Raw genomic sequence first — 19,784 nt, 5'->3', positions numbered from 1 at the left:
TTAGGGATTAACAGGACTAAGGTGTTGTATGTGTGTTCCCCCACATCCCGCATGGTTTAGGGTTCAGGACCTGAAAGAGGAGCCGCACACAAATGAAAGAGAAGAGACAAGAGATAATTTGGAAATATTGGGGGGCCAGGCGGGCAAGTCCAACTCAAGGGGAAGGACCTCCACTGGTGCCTGGGCCTCGCCAGCCTTTTATTCAACTTTGGTTAAACATAAAACCCTTGGTCAGGCAGGTAATTGCAGTAACAGACAGGCTATCTTAAAGGTCAGTAAAAAATTAGAAGGATTTACTCTGAGACTATTTGGTCAGGAAATAGCTTGAGCCCCCATTGTCAGGACTAGACAATCGGTGCATAACTCAGGCCCTGCCGTGGGTTCAAGTCCGCTGAGTTCTTTTCCCAAGGTGCTTGCTCTCTGTCAGAGGTGGAACCGGCCCACCTAACAAAATTTCTGTCTATGTTTGTGTACTAGGGACTTCTATGTGCTCTGTGATTTTGCTGTGTTAGGTTGAAATTTTGGAATTCTGGGGTAGATTTAAAGGTATTTGTGGCTTTTCTAGTCTGATTGGGACATTCAGGGGCGGGCTCACAGCTCCTCCGGGCAGAGAGATTTTATGGGCCCCACCCCCTGCCTGTGCTGAATTAAGGATCTTTTCTTTCAGAAGATCCTCCAGGGTTTTTGTTTGTTTGTTTGTTTGTTTGTTTGTTTGTTTATAATGTGTCAGTACTTTTAATGTTGTATACATAAAATTATAGTAAAAAGACAACTATAAACAAGATGTAGCCCCTCCATTTCCATGGTCAGCTCACTGCATTACAGTAAACCAAGTTTATATTCCACCATCAAGTGTGGTTCTCCCATTAGTTCACTTCGTGGTGGGTCATTAAGAATATCTTCAAATCCAATAGTCTCATCATTACCCCTCAAAATATCCAGTGAAAGGTTTGAGCTTGGAAGAAATGGAAGACGCTGAACCTGTTGCACTGCCTTGAATTCCATTTGCAATTTTAGTGGAGCAAAATAGACCCTGGATGTTTCTCAGTGTGGAAAAATTCATTTTATCCTGGTTGAGCTGGAAATTTTTTTCTGATAATTCAAGAGGATGACTGGGCAAAAGTTCATTTTCCACACAAGAAAAACCTTTTCGAAGAAGATCATGACTTTCAAAAGGTCCACTTGCTGATAGCTCAGTAACTGGAATACTGTCCTTTAGCTGAGATCCAAGTCCTCTGCTATTCATCTTTAGCTCAGTCTGCAAACAGCCTCTCCAGCCCGGTAGCGTCAGCCTGCCCCCCGACCCTCCAGGTTTTTAGTAAATTTTCCCTGCACCCTTGTCATCCTCTGCCTTCTTTTTCAGGCCGACTAAGAGTCATTTTCCTCCACAGGTCGGACCCCAGCCTCTGGGAGGGAGGGCTACTACAGTGACGACCTGTAGTTTTCGCTAAAACTCCCGCTGTCTTTTCCTCCCATCTGTAGGAATTGTCTTCCTCTAACTCACAATAGGAAATAATACAGGCCAGTGTCATTTGGCTTGCTGGTTAAAGGAAGAAAACGGGCCCTGGGATCTGTAAAAGTGGCTGGGAATGAAGCTGGTTAATTGTACTGAAAGGGTTCTGTACCTGCTGCTGCTAGCAGAGGAGGGGCTGATACCCCCTTCCAGTGCACTCCCTTGGGAGAGGCCTGATTGCTGCTCTGTCACAGGGGACTGTACGATGGCAGGGGCCTGGTACCCAACCCACTGCCACAGGAGCACTTTGTAATATGCAGGGCGTGTTTCCCCTTGGCCCCTCATAGTCCCAGATTGCAATAAATGTGACTCGTTTTTTGTTGTTGTTGTTGTTGTTTCTTTTTTTAATTTTTTTATCTTTTGTTTTTTTAAATGTGACTCTTTTCGACTTCTTGAGGCGTCCTTCTGTGATTCGAGGGGTACATCACAACATTTGGAGGCCATTCCCCAAAACTCATAGTGATGAGATGGCCGCAATACCAGATTTATATAGGCAAAGATCACAAAGGTATTGATTACATCCCAGGGTTTGGAATGAGAAAACTGATTTGCAAAAAGCAGTTTACAGAAGCAAAGCAGCATGGGATAATTGTGCTGTCCTGGTTCCCAGGTACAGAGGAATTTGCTTTCTAAAACCAGTAAGATCACAATCAATGGGATATTCGCATTACAATCAATAAGGCATGCAATCGAATGGGATGATTTATACAATTCAGAAAATCTAAATTATAGTTTTGGGTCTCCGGATCACTGAATTGACAGAAACACATTATCTAGAGCAGCGATGGCGAACCTATGACACACGTGTCAGAGGTGACATGCGAACTCATTTTTTTGGTTGATTTTTCTTTGTTAAATGGCATTTAAATATATACAATAAATATCAAAAATATAAATCTTTGTTTTACTATGGTTGCAAATATCAAAAAATTTCTATATGTGACACGGTACCAGAGTTAAGTTAGGGTTTTTCAAAATGCTGACACGCCGAGCTCAAAAGGTTCGCCATCACTGATCTAGAGCCCTCGGGTCTGGAATGAGGAACCTGGTTTGCAAAAAAGCAGTTTACAGAAGCAGAAGCAGCATGCTATCTAAATCGCAGTTTTGGGTCTCCAGAACACTGAGTCAACAGGGACACGTTAGCTGGAGCCCTCTGACCTTGGGATAATTGTGCTGTCCTTCCCAGGTAAAGGAAAATGTGCTTTCTAAGACCAGTATGACCACAACCCCATGGGATATTCACATTACAATCAATAGGGTATTTAATCGAATGGGATAATTTATATAATTCAGAAAATCAAAATAACTTTTCTATTATTTTAGCCAACAAATAAGTACAGAATCCAAACAGCAGGGTTAAAGTTAAACTATAGTTTCTACCTGAGATGATTGCTACCATTCTTCAACTTAATTTTTATTAATTTAAATTTAAGTAGCCACAAGTAGCTAGTGTTTAGCATATTGGACAGAGCAACTTTACAACTATTCTATTCAGTTCCTATGTTTAATCCAAGGGTTACACCTTGGTCATAGTTTGTTCAAAAGGCAATGACACCATTTGAAACCAAAGAATGACCCATCGCTGTGAAGCCTAAGCTGTTAGGTTATCAACTCCACCTATTTCTGGAATGTTTAATATAACTTACAGGCAAGGGAAAGAGGGTTTTCAAAGTTAGATTTTATTCATAAAGACCATATTAGCACTTTAATCATGCATGCTGGAGGTAGAAGGAAGATTCTTTCATACTTGCATAGTGAATTTTATCTGGAAGATAAGGAGAAAAAAGTACCTTACCCATCTCCCCAGAGGCCTGCCCAGAGCAGGCACTGAGAGTCTTCTTCAAGCTATAACTCTAACAGATCTAACCCAGTCCTAAGATATCTCAGTATCTTAAGAGATCTATTAAATTTGATTATAAAAGGCATTTTCCATATGTTCGAGTTTCCTCCTACTAAGCAACCTCTGCTGTAAAGCTGGTTGGCACATCAAAGATTTTTCTGCATTGCCTCCTAAGATGAGGCCTGGAGAGTTCCTGCCGGTCATGCTTGCCTCAAAAAGTTCTCCATTCTACAGGTTTTCAGGAAAGTGGGAGATTGTGTTGCCCTGTCTTAAAGTGACGTAGCCTGGAATTTCCCATGTCGTACAATTTAAAATACAGCTCCCAAAGCCCTTGACACTTAGAACATTGTTTTATAGGTAATTGTTTACATACCTGCCTCCTGGCTAGACTTTTCATCCATTTATTTATCCAGTAAGTACTGACTGTCTACTCTGTGCCACATCCTGTCCTAGGTGCTGGCAACAGAGCAGAGAACAAAACAGACAAGGTCCCCATGAACCTTAGGCTCTAGTGGAGGGAAACTGATAATAAATGAGTAAACAAATACACATGAGAATGTCAGATAGTGGTAAGTGTTATGAAGAAAATAATGTGACAGGTAGACTAGGCACCTCTTTTTTATTTTATTTTATTTTATTTTATTTTTTTATTGCTTAAAGTATTACAAAGGGTATTGCATATGTGTCCTTTTTTTCCCCCCACCCTTGACAATCCCCTGGCCTCCCCTACCCCCCAGTGTCTTATGTCCACTGGTTATGCTTCTATGCATGCATACAAGTCCTTCGGTTGATCTCTTACCCCCCTCCCTCCTACCCACCCCCCACCCTCCCGGCCTTCCTGCTGCAGTTTGACAATCTGTTTGAGGCAGCTCTGCCTCTGTATCTATTATTGTTCATAAGTTTATAATGGTCTCTATTATCCATGAATGAGTGAGATCATGTGGTATTTTTCCTTCATTGACTGGCTTATTTCACTTAGCATAATGCTCTCCAGTTCCATCCATACCATTGCAAATGGTAAGAGTTCCTTCTTTTTTAGAGCAGCATAGTATTCCATCATGTAGATGTACCACAGTTTTCTAATCCATTCATCTACTGATGGGCACTTAGGCTGTTTCCAGATCTTAGCTATGGTGAATTGTGCTGCTATGAACATATGGGTGCATATATCCTTTCTGATTGGTGTTTCTGGTTTCTTGGGATATATTCCTAGAAGTGGGATCACAGGGTCAAATTGTTACAGAAAAAACCGGACCAGAACCAAACAGCGCTCTGAGAGTTTGGAGTTACACTTTATTCACTGCGGCGGGCTCAGGGAAATGAATCCAAATCTAAGCAAAGCTACAAGCAGAACTTCCCTTTTTATAGAAGAGCCAGCCCTTTGTGTGCTTGCCAGCGGCCTTGAAAACTATACAGTTCTATCCAATTAAAAAATGCACCTGGCATGGCATTGGATGTATCTAGTCTCTGGCCTACAAGGTCAGAGAGCTAAGTTTATCTCCCCCACTATTCAAGCAGGCTAGAAAGCAAAGTTACTTTTTCAGAGTAAGAGGCCATCCAAAGAATAGCAGAGAATTCCAAACAGTAGTTTTACAGAATAGGGGTTTTCCTTCACAAAATGGGAGTTCCATTTTTAGTTTTTTGAGGAAACTCCATACTGTCTTCCATAGTGGCTGCACCAGTATGCATTCCCACCAGCAGTTAGGCACCTCTTTTAGACCCTGCGGTCAGGAAAGGCCTCAGAAGAGGGGAAGTTTGAGCTGAGCTCTGAATACAAAGTTGCCGATAAACAGCTAGGATGACAGCAGATAGAAAAATCTTATTTACCACTAGAGCAGGCTATTATTTTTATAATAACTTTTTAAAATTAAGTTTAGAGGAAGGGCAGGGTATATCTATAATAATCTATAATAATAAAAGCATAACATGCTAATTAGACCGGACATCCTTCCGGGGGTCCTTCCAGACCATCTTCCAGACAAAGCCAGGGCTGTGAGGGGAGCCCGGGTCCTGGGTGCTAGAGGGAAGCCAGTGCCGGCAGCTGGGGGAAGGAAGACCTACTCTTGCACAAATTTCATGCATCGGGCCTCTAAGATATATGTATATATGCTAGTAAGCCCTTACCATGATACTCATCATTTTGACACTGTGTTACAAGAAAGAAGAAATCTCATTCTCCCGAGTCCTGCATGATGGCTAAAGAAAACACCTTGACAAACCCCTCAGGACTAGCATTCTCCCACCGACCACCACCCGAAGTCTAGTTTTAACCTAACCTAGGGACAACCTGAAATCAGACAGCTCCAGGGACATCAGGCCCTGTTTATCAGTCCAGGTAAGGTCTGGAGTCAGCCTCAAGATTTGGCTCCTCTGCCGAGCAAACCTGAAGTACACTCAGGACCGCTGAGCTAAGCCAACCACTCTCTCCTCCAAACCCCCACACCCCTAAAGCAGGTCTAGCCTTGTAAGTTAGTTCTTCAACTCCCCCTCCTGAGGGGAGGAGGCTGGAGCCGGGGATCTTCCAAACTGTGAAAGACCTGGGATTGAGCCACATCTTCCTGGAAACTAGGTTGGGGAATCTCCAGAGCAAAGGATTTGCATCGCTTAGGTTTAGGGTTGACAGATAAAATACAGGATGCCAAGTCATTGAAGTATGCTAGCAATCATCTCAGGTAGAAACTATAGTTTAACTTTAACCCTGCTGTTTGGCTTCTGTACTTACTTGCTTTGTTTAACAATAGAAAAGTTATTTTGATTTTCTGAATTGTATAAATCATCCCATTCGATTGAATGCCTTATTGATTGTAATGCAAATATCCCATTGATTGTGATCTTACTGGTTTTAGAAAGCAAATTCCTCTGTACCTGGGAACCAGGACAGCACAATTATCCCAAGACCTGAGGTTTCCAGATAATGTTTCCCTGTCAACTCAGTGGTCCCAAGACCCGAGGGCTCTAGATAATGTGTTCCTGTTAACTCAGTGATCTCAAGACCCCAGGGCTCTAGATAATGTGTTCCTGTCAACTCAGTGACCCAGAGACCCAAAACTATAATTAACATGCTTAATTCTGCTTCTGTAAACTGCTTTTTTTCGAACCAGGTTCCTCATTCCAAACCCTGGGATGTAATCAATACCTTTGTGATCTTTGCCTATAAATCTGATGTTGGGGCTGGGGAGGGCACTATGAGATCTGGGAGAGCGAAATGCCCCCTCATAGTCCCGGATTGCAATAAATGTGATTCTTTAATTCGACTTCTTGAGGCGTCCTTCTGTGATTCGCGGGGTACATTACAACATTATGTCCCAAATATTACACGGGACATACTTGCTCTATAAAAGTATTTGTTGGCCCTGGCCAGTTTGGCTCAGTGGATAGAGCTTTGGCCTACAGACTGAAAGGTCCCGCCTGGGTTCGATTTCCGTCAAGGGCACATGCCCAGGTTGCAGCCTCAATCCCCAGTCGGGGGGCAAGCGGGAGGCAGCCGATCAATGATTCTCTCTCATCATTGATGTTTCTATGTTTCTCCCTTTCCCCTCCTCTCTGAAATCAATATAAAAATAAAAATTTAAAAGTATTTGTTGTTTGCCTGAAATTCAGCTTTAACTAGGCGTGCTGTTCTTTATGAAACCTGGCAATCTACTTAGGGTACAGGCCTTTGGTAGGAACATTTAACCAGTGGTGTGGTCTCTACAAACATCATAAGCCCCAGATTAGAAAGGACACCAGGGGAGGACTTCCGAGGACAGGGAGCTATATAATAGGGAGGCCCAGACAGTGTGAGCGCCTGCGGGGGGAGTCCTGTCACTTTCTGATCTTGAGAGCATGGAGGGCTGGTGAGCTCCCATGAGGGACTCCGTGGTTTCGGTACTACTCGCCTCCCTGACTGTCTCCCAAATGTGTGCCCAGAATTACGGTCCTATTCTGCGAGACCGGGAGACCACTCCGCCTGCACCTGTTCCGGGTCCCCGCCACCCGCCACCCGCCGAGGTTCAAGGCCAGAGTCCCGGTGCCGGGGCCCCGCCTCCCCGTCCCGCGCTGGCCCCGCCCCACTTTGTTATCCGACCCTTTGCTAGGTCAGCTGGTGCTGGCGTCAGGCAGAGGGACGGGCTGGCTCGGCTCGACCCGGCAGGGCTTGTTTACTATGGCTGATGATCTGGAGCAGCAGTGAGTTAATCCCGTCTCTTTCTCTTTCTCTGTCTCTCTCTGGCCCATGATCCTGGGACTGTCTGTGGCTGAGGAACACTTTTAGACATCTTCCTGCCTTTCCTGTCTCAGGTCGGCCTCATGGGAGGGCTGGGGGCTGCCTATGCTCGCTTTGCTTTTGCCCAGAGGAGGCGGCGGCGGAGCCGGGGGAGCGATGGAAATGAGTTAGCCTGCATGCCGCTCCGAGATTCGAACTTTGCACGTTGGTATCCGCGATCGCTCCTCGTTCTCCTCTCCCCGCTGTGCTCGGGGATTAGATTCCGTGGGAATGTCTGAGATCCACCGAAGCATGCTGGCGGGATGCGGTTGCGGGGGTGGCAGCCAGGTCCGCCAGCCTGGACTGGCCCTGGTTTGGAAGTCGGGGGTGGAAAGAGCCTCATTTCGCAGGGCACGGAGAGGGCACGGGAAGAGGAGAAAGGCCGCCGCCGCGCTGGAATTGGTCTGCTTGGAATAATGAATGGGCTTGCAAGCCTTCTTTAGTTCTCACCCGCCGAGACACTGCAGCTTGCGACCCTAGCTGATAAAGTTTTTAATCATTATAACTATCTTTTTTGCTGTGGTCTCAAAATTAGAGCTCTTGAGACTTGTTACCACTGCCTCAAGGGCATCGGGTTTGGGGCGCCACCTGTAGCTGGTGTGGTTAGCCATTTGCAGTCTCTAGGAGCCAGGCAAAGTTGCTTCCAGAAGAATGACTCAGCTCCCAGCCAAGCCTCGGTGTCACTAGCTCCCGTCCTTTTGTGGGTCCCGCGGTCCCCCTTTTCAGACCAGCATAACTGGCAGTTTGCAAAAGGAATTAACTTTATGACACAGTAGTAGCTTCCTGTGCTTGAAGAAGCTGCCCAGGAGAGTTGCTCTCTAAGATAACTTTTCCAAGAACTGTACAGTAGCTACAGCGACTTAGGGAAACAATATTAGAGCCGGTTGAGATGCAGGTAGTTCAGCTCTTTTTTACAGACAAAGAAGTCAGTGCCCATAGAAGTTAGAAGACTTGCCCAAGATCACAGACCCCGCACAGAACCTCTCCTGCCTTACCTCTGTTCGGATAAAAATGCTCTAGAGCAGTGGTTCTCAACCTTGGCTGCAGATTAGAATCACCTGGGAATCTTTTTTAAATCCTGATTTTAAATTTTAAAAAGATTCCCAGGTGATTCTAATGTGCAGCCAAGGCTGAGAACCACTGCTCTAGAGGGACGAGACCATCCTGGCCAGCCCAAGTTCATGGCTAAGTGGCTTTTCTTCTCTTTGCCTGAACCCCCCTATCCCCTTCCCTCACCTCCCCAATTGTATTAATCAGATTCAGTGTGCCAGACAATATTTCCAGTGCTTTACCTGCAACATTTTTGGTGAAGAAGAGAGGCAAAGTAAAACTCCCCCTGAATATCTGCTGAGCAGCCCATAGTGCTGTTCCATGGAACAACATTTCTCCTGAGTGCTGCAGTGCGGGATCCAGATGCTTCAGGCTTACAAGGAATTCCAGTGGAAAATTAAATGGGTTATGAGTCTCCATAGGATTTGATTGATGAAACTGACAACTCTCATCTGGCTGTAATGTTATTGATATACCACTCTCGGGTGCAACCTCAGTATTTCAAACCTCAAACAATCATTGAGACTTGCTATTTGCAAAATAGCTTATGATTTAGCTGGGGGGAAACGTTTATTGGGAATTTTATTTTGTGCTAGACTTTATTCTATGTATTTTAGGTGCATTAACTCACTTAATCTGTATAACAACCCTGTGAGGTAGGTACTGTTAGTACCGCCCTTTTAAAGGGGAAAGTTTGACACAGAAAGTGGAAGTCATATTGCTGGTAAGTGGCAGTGCCAGGATTAGAAATCTGACCTTCTGCCTTTAGATCACACCTCCTTTCAGAAAACAGAGACCAGTGTGAAAATTATGTCCTATACCGTAAGTATTTGTGTATGGCCTTCAAACACCAAGGCTGGAACTTCCAGAGAAGAAGTACAGAGAAACCTGGATTGCAAATCTGGGTTTTCTAGTTCTGCTTCTTTTTCTCACTAACTGTCTGACCTCTTTGGGCATCAGTTTGGTCATCTGTAAAACAGAGAGACTGGGCTAGATGATTTCTAAGGGCCATCCTTATCTAAAGCTCTGTGCTTCAACTGATGTACCAGGATGCCCAGTGTGTGCTAAGGGGGGAGGGGGGGTGGCAGTGGTTCCTCTCGTTCTCCCACAGAATGCTCTGTGTGACTATACCCATGTTCACAGGCCTTTCCTACAGCTGGTGTGTCCATCCCATAATCCTCTTCACCCAGAAAAGAGAAATGTCATATGCGATGGAAAAGAAATAATAAAAACTCATTCATTGAGCATCTAATTTGTACCAGGCACCTTATAAGTTCCCTTACATATCTAAATGCTCAAAGACAGGCTGTTCATCAGGCCAAAGTCATTCTGCTCGAAAATGATAATACCGTGACTCAGATCCAAGGTGTGTTTTTTTATTTCCAAAACTGGTGCTTTCAACTTCTACTCTGCAATGACTTAAAGTCCTGTGGATATGAAGGAGAAAGCAGAATAGCGTATCTTATCTGTTTTATTGCCTGCTATGGGAGATAAGACCTGTGTGAGTTTTTTACTCATTTTATAATCTGGAGAACACGGCCAGAGGCAACCTGTGTCCAGCTGGTGATTCACCGCAGGACTTGAACCCAGGTCTCCCATCTCTTGCTCCCTGCCTATCCCATCTCATTGCTTAAAGGTTTCCTGGGAGCCCAGCTGGGCACTGACAGTGCTCTGTACTTCCAGGGGCTTGAAAGAGGGCACACACAAACTGCAGTGCCCTGCCAGGAGGGCAGGTGGCATGGGAACTTGTCCTATTCTAAAGGAACATTCAGTCCTGAGGATAGCAAAAGATAACTGAAAGCATTAGTTAAAGGTGGGTTTGTCCCCCTTATATCTCTTGAAACACGAAAACCAGTGGCAAAAGTGTTTGTAAAGCTCAAATGAGATAAATGTGAAAGTGCTTTGTAAACTGTAAAGTGCTGTGCACATGATATTCTGAGCATCTTTGAAACAAAGAGCATGTTGTTAATAGCCATTTACCAGAGAAGAGTAACAGTCTATCAGGCCGTGAGGGAATTGCTGACTGCCATAGTGGGAGGTCTCCTGAGCCTGGAAAACACCCTGTACCCTGATAACTCTTTTGTATCTGTCAGCAAGGCTCAGGGCATCAATGTTTCCTTTCCAATGTTGCCAACGAGCATCTCTGTGTCTCTTTGTCCCAGGCCTCAAGGCTGGCTGAGTAGCTGGCTGCCGGCTTGGCGCCCCACTTCGATGTCTCAATTGAAGAATGTGGAAGCCAAGATCCTCCAGTGTAAGTAGAGGGGACAGCTTGTGCCACCTCCCTCAGGAGGCCTAAGGAGGATACGGGATCTTCCCAGAGCCTGGTACACTGAGCCCACTGACTCCTGATAAAAAATGTTTGAGGGTGGGAGGAAAGGTTGTCAGTGATCTAAGGGAAGAGATTTATACAGAGGACACTGAATTCTATGATAATGGTTCCTCAGTGTCGCCCTCCCTGTCCATCATGTAGTTTCTGCCACATCCCACAACTTCACCTCCAACCCTGTACCAACTATTAGCACACAACACACACAAATACACATATTCTCTCCTTTTCTTCCTTCTCCTACTCCTCTCTTCTTTCTTTCTCCCTGTCTGTTCTTCCAAACACACAAGCACTTCTTAGATTTACCACCTTGCTACCCAAGGACCAGCAAAGAAGTCCTATATTCTCTAATATTACTATTTCCCCACCACTGGCTCAAACAAGGCCCTTGGGCCACATCTCCCTGTTTTCCTCTGATCTTACCTGCCCTGTTCTACTTCCCCAGCCATGGCTCACCTCTTATGGGCCTGAGTAAGTACAACTGAAGAATAGCCACAGCTTTCAAGCTTTTGTCCAGGATCCAAGTCACTTTCCCCAGGCAGCTCTGTCATGTAATTGCCTTCACACCAGCAGAGCAAGCACTGCCCACCTGGGTCTGTCTCTAAGAGGAATAAGCCGGTGGCTCAGTTCACACCTGTCACACCCTCCGCCTGTCTCAACTCCAGTTAAAAGCCCTCCTCCCAGATGCCCTCAGTGAGGACACTTCTGTCCATCTGTCAAGCCCCAAGCACACAGGTACAAGAGCAATGGGTGCAGGCGCTCTGTAGGTTGGTGGAGTCACTGCCACCCTGTGCCCAAAGGCAGCCAGGCAAACAGTCTCAAGGAATAAGATGGCCACTCTTATTACCAATAGAGTAGATGGTCTACAAATTGTATTCAGAGTTTAACTCTTGGGGTGTATGGTGAGAGGGATATAAAAAGGAAAGAGGTGAGGGAGGTCAGGGAGGTTTGGGAACGGCGGGACAGAGCTGGAGACTGATCATCCAGGCAACATGACGATGCTGTCAGAAAGCAGACGTATTGCTCGCCCTGAATCTCCTCTCCCCAGGTCTCCAGAACAAGTTCCTGGCCCGGTATGTGTCTCTCCCAAACCAGAACAAGATCTGGACGGTGACCGTGAGCCCCGAGCTCAGGGACCGCACCCCTTTGGTGATGGTGCATGGCTTTGGGGGTGGCGTGGGCCTCTGGATCCTCAACATGGATTCACTGAGTGCCCGCCGCACACTGCACACGTTTGATCTGCTTGGCTTCGGGAGAAGCTCCAGGCCAACATTCCCGAGGGACCCAGAAGGGGCCGAGAATGAGTTTGTGATCTCAATAGAGACGTGGAGGGAGACCATGGGGATCCCCAGCATGATCCTCCTAGGGCACAGTTTGGGAGGATTCCTGGCCACTTCTTACTCTATCAAGTACCCTGAAAGGTAAGAAGGACCCACCCTCTGGGTCACTATCCAACTCCTTGCCTCACTGGGAAGCTTCCAGTATTAGTTTCCAATACAGTGGGGCCTTGACTTACGAGTGTCCTGACTAACGAGTTTTTTTGAGATACGAGCCGTCGCTCGGCCAATTTTTTGCTTTGAGTTGCAAGCTCAAAAAAATTCGGGTTACGAGCCAGCTTCAGATACCCCACCGCTAGTTGGCACAGCGAACGTCACAGTGATTTGACATACGAGTAATTTGAGTTATGAGCTCCGTCACGGAACGAATTAAACTCGTAAGTCAAGGCCCCACTGTAGCTCTCTTTTTCCTGGGTGATTTAAGGGCTGTGGTATCTCCAAGCAAATACAGCTTTTCCTTTGTCCCCCTGTAGAGTTAAGCACCTCATCCTGGTGGACCCATGGGGCTTTCCCCTCCGGCCGACTGACCCCAGTGAGATCCGTGCACCCCCAACCTGGGTCAAGGCTGTGGCCTCTGTCCTAGGGCGTTCCAACCCACTGGCTGTTCTTCGAATAGCTGGGCCCTGGGGTGAGTAGCCTACAGATACAGAAACTATCTCCTCAAACCAAGGCTATCCCATGCTAGAAGCCCCACTGCTTCTGGGCTCCCATCATCCTCGCTTGTCCTTGAAAAGTGGGAATGGACCTAGCATTGTTATTTTAAGCTATTAATCTGGACCAGATTTCTTTGTCTGCAGTTTCAGAAGGTTCTTTTTTTCTTTCATTTGCATGGAAAAAAGCTTTCCTATGCAAGGGACAGATGGAGCAGAACTACTACTCTGTGCCTTGGTTAGACCCCCAGAGAGAGAGAGAGAGAGAGAGAAAGAAAGGGACCATGAGGTGACTCTTCCTCTGCTGAATTCTTATGCTACCTGTGTGAGTTTATGGCAACCTGCTGGTGATTCAGCGTGGTAACCACCACTGGCTCCCACCTCTGCAGCTCACCCAGCACCTGCAGCAGGGAGATGTCAGAACCAGAGCCTCCAACACAACCCACAGTGTCAGGCAAGCCCCTCGAAACCATGCCCTGCTCCAGACAGGCACCACATCTTCACCATTTAGTAGCTGTCAGCAAATTCTGTGGCTGAAGGGAGGGAAGGCGTTCCGAGGGAACCAGCCAGAGGAAGTGAAATCAATAGGCCCCAGGCTTCTGACCTCACCCTGCCAGCACCCTAACTTTCTGGGGAGCTTTTTACTCTGATGGAGTGAAAAGCACATGCCCTTTATGGGAAGGGTTGGTGACGCTCTGTCTTACACTAATGGCTGATGTATACATGGTAATGTTCAATAGCCAATTATTGTGAGTTAATTGCAAACGGCTAAATAAGAGTTATCTCTCCAGGCCCTTCATGAGAAACAGAATGGCTCTGGATAAAAGGGAAATATGAGCATTTGAGGAGAAGGTAGGAGTTTAGGAGAAGCTCAGCTCTTACCACGCTCCCCGTTTTTGGACTTGCATCTGGCTGGGTTCGTGCATGGGCATCAGAGCTAGTGTGGTTGTGGCAGTTGGCTGACAGCCATGGAGGAGGCCAGGGCCCAGGGGATCCTGGCTGTGCCGCCCTCTGACCCCTTGCTGCTTACATGCAGAGAGAAGACCAGAAGGGTGTTGACCAGTAGGCCCCAATTTTGACAGTCTGTTTTGGGTGCCCTGCTGCTTGTTTATGGACTATATAAAGGTGAAGAGAACAGATTGCTCTAAAACCGCCGGAGTCTGAGATGTCAGGGTTAAGCTTGCCTCTCCACTCATATTATGTTACAGGCCTTAATATGACCGGCCTCTTGGGAGATGGTCTAGTTTCACTCACTACCTTAAGATTAAAAGGCTGTAAGGGTCCCAGGAATAGGAGAAATAATGTTGTTCAAGCATGCACAGGCAGGAGTCTCTCCCCCACCACCCAAACTGGCCCCTCCATGCTCTCCTGTCCCCTCCCAGGGCCTGGCTTGGTGCAGCGATTCCGACCAGACTTCAAGCGCAAGTTTGCAGACTTCTTTGAAGATGATACTATATCAGAGTATATCTACCACTGCAACGCACAAAACCCCAGGTGAGAGCAGCACCCAGAGCCAGCGCCAGGTGGACAAGATAACACGAAAACTGCACAACTGTCACAGGATTGTTCTGTGCTGTGTTTCTTCTTCCACAAAGTTTTCATTCAGTTTGGGCAGTGATTTTTCAACCTCCATCTCATGGCACACATAAACTAATTACTAAAATTCTGCGGCACACCAAAAAGTATATTTTTTGCCGATCTGACAAAAAAAATAGGTATAATTTTGATTCATGCATACTGGATGACTACTGTTGTGTTGGCTGTTGTCATTTTTTTTTTTAATTTGATAATCTAAGAGAAAAGAGGTCAGTGTCCCTGACTAAACAGTCAGGTATTGCATGTTTTAAAAATTCTTGCAGCACATCAGTTGAAAGTCGCTGAGTTAGGAGGACAGAAGCATTAGCAGGCTTGATCATTTCCAGAGACTTCCTCAGGGGTAGGCACAAAGAGATGGAGAAGATAACATTAATTAAAATTGCCACTGTCTCTACAGGTGACCCTTACTCTTCTGTAGAGATAGGCGGTTATCCTGACAGGCAAGAGTCTGGAAAACATTTGAAAGATTGATGTTTTGTTTTTTTTTACTAATGAATACGGTATTTTTATAAAAGCAAAAAGAAAGAAAAAAGTCTTTGCCTGTCCCAGACTTGTAATTTCCAACTTTCTTGTTACTGCCAGTCTGACATATCATGTGACAACTTCAGAGAACCTCCTTGCATATCTCCCTCTGCACACACGACTGTCTATAGCAGTGGTTCTCAACCTGTGGGTCGCGACCCCTTTGGGGATTGAACGACCCTTTCACAGGGGTCGCCTAAGACCATCGGAAAACACATATGTAATTACATATTGTTTTTGTGATTAATCACTATGCTTTAATTATGTTCAATTTGTAACAATGAAATTGGGGGTCACCACAACATGAGGAACTGTATTAAAGGGTCGCAGCATTAGGAAGGTTGAGAACCACTGGTCTATAGAGTACGTTCCTACAAATAGAATCGCTGATTGAGAAAGTACCTATTTTAAAATTTAATCATGTGCGCCTTGAGTATTGTTGGGACAGTAATTCTTTCCAAATCTTTTGGAGATTTGCGGGTGTCCCCAGAATCTTGAGAGGCTCAGGTCTGTGACTGCTCACCCAGCAGCCCCCATAGGCTTGTAGCTGACAGCCAGGGCAGAGTCCCGGAGGTAATCTTCCCCTCAGGCCGTGCTGTGTGAGTGGCTGATACCAGGAGGCACTGCCTCTGTGGTGGCCTCACCCTGAGCTGCTGGGAGGCATCTCAGGGGAGCCAAGTTCACTGGGAGCCACAGCACTGCCCCGCCTCATTCCAGGCCTGTTTGTGTCGCTGTTGTGAGCCAAAGCTGTGAAGAAGGAGGGGATTTGCATTCCATCAGTACTGTCTGAGCATTAGCCTCAAACCCAGACAGCTTTCAGGCAGCGTGGGAACTGTCCATTCAACATTCCTCGTGAGCACCGCTAATTGAAGGGCGCTGCTTAGGCAGCAGTATAGAAACTCAGCTCAACAGTCAAATCAGGTAGCCCCCTGCTTTCTCCTCTCTGCCCGTCTTTCAGCCCCCTCTGGGCTCAGCGCCAGTCTCATACCCACTTGAGGCCCCTTACCTAGCCCTTTCCTCAGAATGTTCCCCAGCCTCAGAACTAGTTCTGCATAATGCATGCAGACCCTTTGCAGACCATGATACGGCCTCAATTAGCTCTACCTAAGGAAATGACCAGGAAAAAGCGAAGTAGATCTGATTGGCAGTCCTCGCTTCTCACACAACACCAACTGCTGCTCCCCCAGGTCTTCACATGACTGTTTTATTCACAGTCTCCTCAGGAAACCCTTTGTACTCCCATAGCACTCGCTCTTGAGACTCCGCCCCCAATGAACTCCTGACCTCCCTCCACCCCCCGCCAGCTAAGTCCTTACTCTGTGTTCTCATGGCACTCCACTACCCTTTCATAATTCTTGGGAAATGTGTAGTTAATGAATCATATAATTCATTACTTAATGCCTAAAGTGTGAGCTGAAATGTGTCTTGTTCATCTGTCCCCCCACTCAGGTTAGGGCATGACACATGAATATTTTTTGAATAAATATTAACCCATTGCATTCTTGGACAATACTCAGTGTCCTAGGGGTTTTCACAAGTGTATCCCTCTAACTCTGTTTTGTGTTAAGAGGCCTCTAGAGATTCAGTCCTTTCTCCTAATCTTACCAATATTTAGTGAGTCTCAAACCCAGGGTTTGAGAGGAATACCAAGATGATGAAGATACTGCCCCAGCCTCTGAAGAGACCAACAGTTTGACATTTTATGCTGTGGGGTTTATTCTAATTGCCTCACCCTGTTTTGCTTCTTAGTGGTGAGACGGCCTTCAAAGCCATGATGGAGTCCTTCGGCTGGGCCCGGCGCCCCATGATAGAACGAATTCACTTGATTCGAAAAGATGTGCCCATCACCATGATCTATGGGTCCAACACCTGGATAGACACCAGCACAGGGAAAAAGGTGAAGCTGCAGCGGCCGGATTCCTATGTCCGAGACATGGTACGTTGGCCACCCAAGGAGCAGAATTGGGGTGGAAAAGCTGTGCATTGAATGCCAGCACGTGTTGGTTGACTCTCACTAAGGATGGGTAACTCGGGGTAGAGAGGGTGATGGAAGAGTCAGCAGGGAAAAGAGGGATGAACCGATTGAGATGAGACAGTGGACTTGAAAGGTTTGGCTTTTTGTCATTTCATAATTAGGAGGCCTCTCACTTCTGTTCTTATCCAGTAGCCAGGCACAGACATCATGTTACCCCTCCTGTAATTCCCACTCAAAACCAGAGCTGTGAACAGGAGAGTGAATAGTAGAGGCTGACATGAAGCCTTCCTACCACACTCCTGCATTCCCTTTTTTCTTCCCCCTTCAACTTCATTTGCTAATGAGTGTGCTTAATTAGACTGGCTGCCTATTGGGCCCTGGTTTACCGGGCCTGTGGGTCAAATGAGCAGATCGGTGGTGGGGCTAGCATGGCAAGCAAGATACAGTGAATGGTCATGGGAGAAGGAAAATGGGATATTGAGAGTCGTTGGCTCCTACAGGAAAGTGCCAGGATCCAGGGAGAAAGTGGACCATGGTTTCTGACAAGTGCTCATGGGTGATAGGCAGGGAGGTCTAAAGGAAAAGAAATGTTTTGACAGCTTTCCAGTGCCTGGAATAAAGGGCGGTCCCACCCTGGCGGTTCCTTTCTTCACAGGAAATCGAGGGTGCTTCGCACCACGTCTATGCAGACCAGCCACACATCTTCAATGCGGTGGTGGAGGAGATCTGTGACTCGGTTGATTGAGCTGCTCTCACTAGAGGAAGCGGAGAAAGCCAGAGAGTCGCTCTCACCTCCCTGGCTGCTTACTCACCCTCTGTCCTTTCCTCACCAACTAACATGTGCCAGCCAGTCAGAGTCTTGGGCTGTTCCCAAGGCAAGAACACAGTGAAAAGTACTCCTGACCCCAGGCTGAGGGCTGGAGGCAGAAGCTCCAACAAGGCCTTGAGCTTCCCACCCCCGGGGAGGAACATAAAGGGTCTCTTAGTGCCACCCCATTCTCTTCGTGCCAAGCGTTACCCAGATAGTGGTTGTGAAGGGTCTGTACGGAACCACGTCCCCTCCCTGCCAAAGGGAGGGCAGCCTCTCTAGCCCTGGACAAAGCAGAGGCCCCCACAGTCTTTCCTAGCTCTGGAACGTTTCTGGGGGTAGGTTCCACAAAAGAACTTCCTCCTCCTCCACCTCCTTGCCCCGCCCATGCCAGTGTCCAAGGTATGGTTGGGACCAGTTCCCACGGAGCTACCAAGAGCAGGTTCTGGAGAGCCCCTTATTCTTCAGAGTCTCTCCCATGACCTGAGAGGTCATAGCCAAAGCCCTCGTTAGCAGATGAGGAGCAGGCCAGGGCAGGACATGGCTGGCCCATGGTGATATAGCTCTGTTCCAGAAAAGCTTAGGCTAGAACCCAGGTCTGCTGACACCTGGTGATGGTGCAGACTCCATTTGCAAAGGTTCGAGGCAGGCACCATTGCCATGGGGTAACTGGCCAAGGGTAAGCCCATCCCTGCCCACATTCCAGCCCCATTGCACAGGGGTGCTGTTGTCCCGCCCTGTGTCTCAGCCCTGGCTGCCTAAGCCAGGAACACTCAAGTGCTTCCTTCCCTGCCCACTCTTCCTCCCAACAGGGAGGCCTCTGGGCCTCCCTCTGTGCCTTGGGCCCTGAAGCCCCTCCCATAGTACAGAGCAAAGGTGGCCCCTGGTGGAGAGAGGAGGGAAAGGCTCTTCAACCCAGGGCCAGCTCTGGATTCCCTTGCCCCCGGCAAGATTTTTCTTCCTGTTCCCAGAGCTGAGGCCACCTGGAGCCCCTGCCCATGGTCCAGTGGGGAGTCTCATGCCAGCAGTTTCCTGTCCTCATCAGCCACAGGATGGTTCTCACTGCCTGGCCCTCTACCCCTGCCATCTGTCCTCCGTGGTCTCCAGTTCATCCCGCTCAACCCACCTGTCATCCTCTCCAAGGACTGGTTCCAGGTGCTCCTGCGAGGTTCCGGGCAGCAGGCTGGACCTGGGCCCAGAACCAGGACAGCTCCTGCCTGCTCCTTCTCTTTTGTAAAGCCAACCCTTTCACCAAAATAGTATTAACTCACCATGCTTTGTACTACTGGTCCAGCTGCCTTGGGCTCTTTTTCTACATTAATAAAGAAATGAATAAAAACTGCTGGTGGTGCTGATGTTTAGTATTGGTCGACAGGAGTGCTGGGAGTGGTGCTGAATTCACAGCAGCCCATGTGATGCCTGAGTCAGAGAAGGGGCCCTGAGGGCTTCCCACTTACACACCTTTCCCTCTCCATTTAGCCCAGCATTTGCCCTCTAGACACAGATTGGCAGGGGCCATCTCAGCCAACCCCTTCAGAGGATGTCGGGACTGTGGAGGGGCCAAACCCCAACTCAGGAGAATTGGGCAGAACTGGGTACTCCCTGCTGCTCAGTAAATAGCCATCTTCTGAAGTTCATTCCACATTGACCTACACCTGGACTGCCCTATAGCCTGTTTTCCTAACTCTTAGTCATCCCCTCAAATAGTCCTTACGCAGGGAAGCCTGTCTCTGACACCCAGGCTGGACTTGGACCCTCTCTTCTGTGTCTCCATGGCACACACTACAGCCCCTTTTGTAAAACTTGTAAATGTGTAGCCACTTATTTCATGTACTAGTAAGTCTTCCCTCCATAGATCATAAGCTACTTAAGAACAAGGGCACATCTGGCACCTAGTTTGTGTTTAATAAATGTTTGTTTTCAC

General features: G+C 47.2%; 2 protein-coding genes across 9 annotated transcripts; one reads left to right on the top strand and one right to left on the bottom strand.

The window, feature by feature from the left end:
- Positions 1–721: 721 nt before the first annotated feature.
- On the bottom strand, positions 722–1,284 carry LOC118664035 (proteasome maturation protein-like). The gene is given in 2 exon segments (XM_036323942.1): positions 722–1,026; positions 1,028–1,284. Coding segments are annotated over 2 exon segments (426 nt in total). The 5' UTR covers positions 1,247–1,284; the 3' UTR covers positions 722–819.
- A 6,140-nt stretch (positions 1,285–7,424) lies between these two features.
- On the top strand, positions 7,425–19,202 carry ABHD4 (abhydrolase domain containing 4, N-acyl phospholipase B). 8 transcript variants are annotated; one of them, XM_036356095.1, is made up of 7 exons: positions 7,425–7,520; positions 10,809–10,897; positions 12,021–12,393; positions 12,783–12,937; positions 14,342–14,453; positions 16,827–17,013; positions 17,708–19,202. In XM_036356095.1, exons 1-7 carry the CDS (start codon positions 7,498–7,500, stop codon positions 17,795–17,797), a joined length of 1,029 nt encoding a protein of 342 aa, XP_036211988.1. In that variant the 5' UTR covers positions 7,425–7,497; the 3' UTR covers positions 17,798–19,202. The 8 variants fall into 8 exon arrangements, with proteins under 8 accessions (XP_036211988.1, XP_036211979.1, XP_036212033.1 ...); XM_036356086.1 differs by having other exon boundaries at positions 7,434–7,520; positions 8,854–10,897; XM_036356122.1 differs by having other exon boundaries at positions 7,451–7,631.
- The last annotated feature ends 582 nt before the right edge of the window (positions 19,203–19,784 follow it).

Source organism: Myotis myotis, unplaced genomic scaffold (assembly GCF_014108235.1).
Source record: "Myotis myotis isolate mMyoMyo1 unplaced genomic scaffold, mMyoMyo1.p scaffold_m19_p_1, whole genome shotgun sequence".
Classification (NCBI taxonomy): Eukaryota; Metazoa; Chordata; class Mammalia; order Chiroptera; family Vespertilionidae; genus Myotis; species Myotis myotis.
The sequence above is the reverse complement of the archived record's forward strand: the minus strand, read 5'-3'. Positions and strand labels throughout refer to the sequence as shown.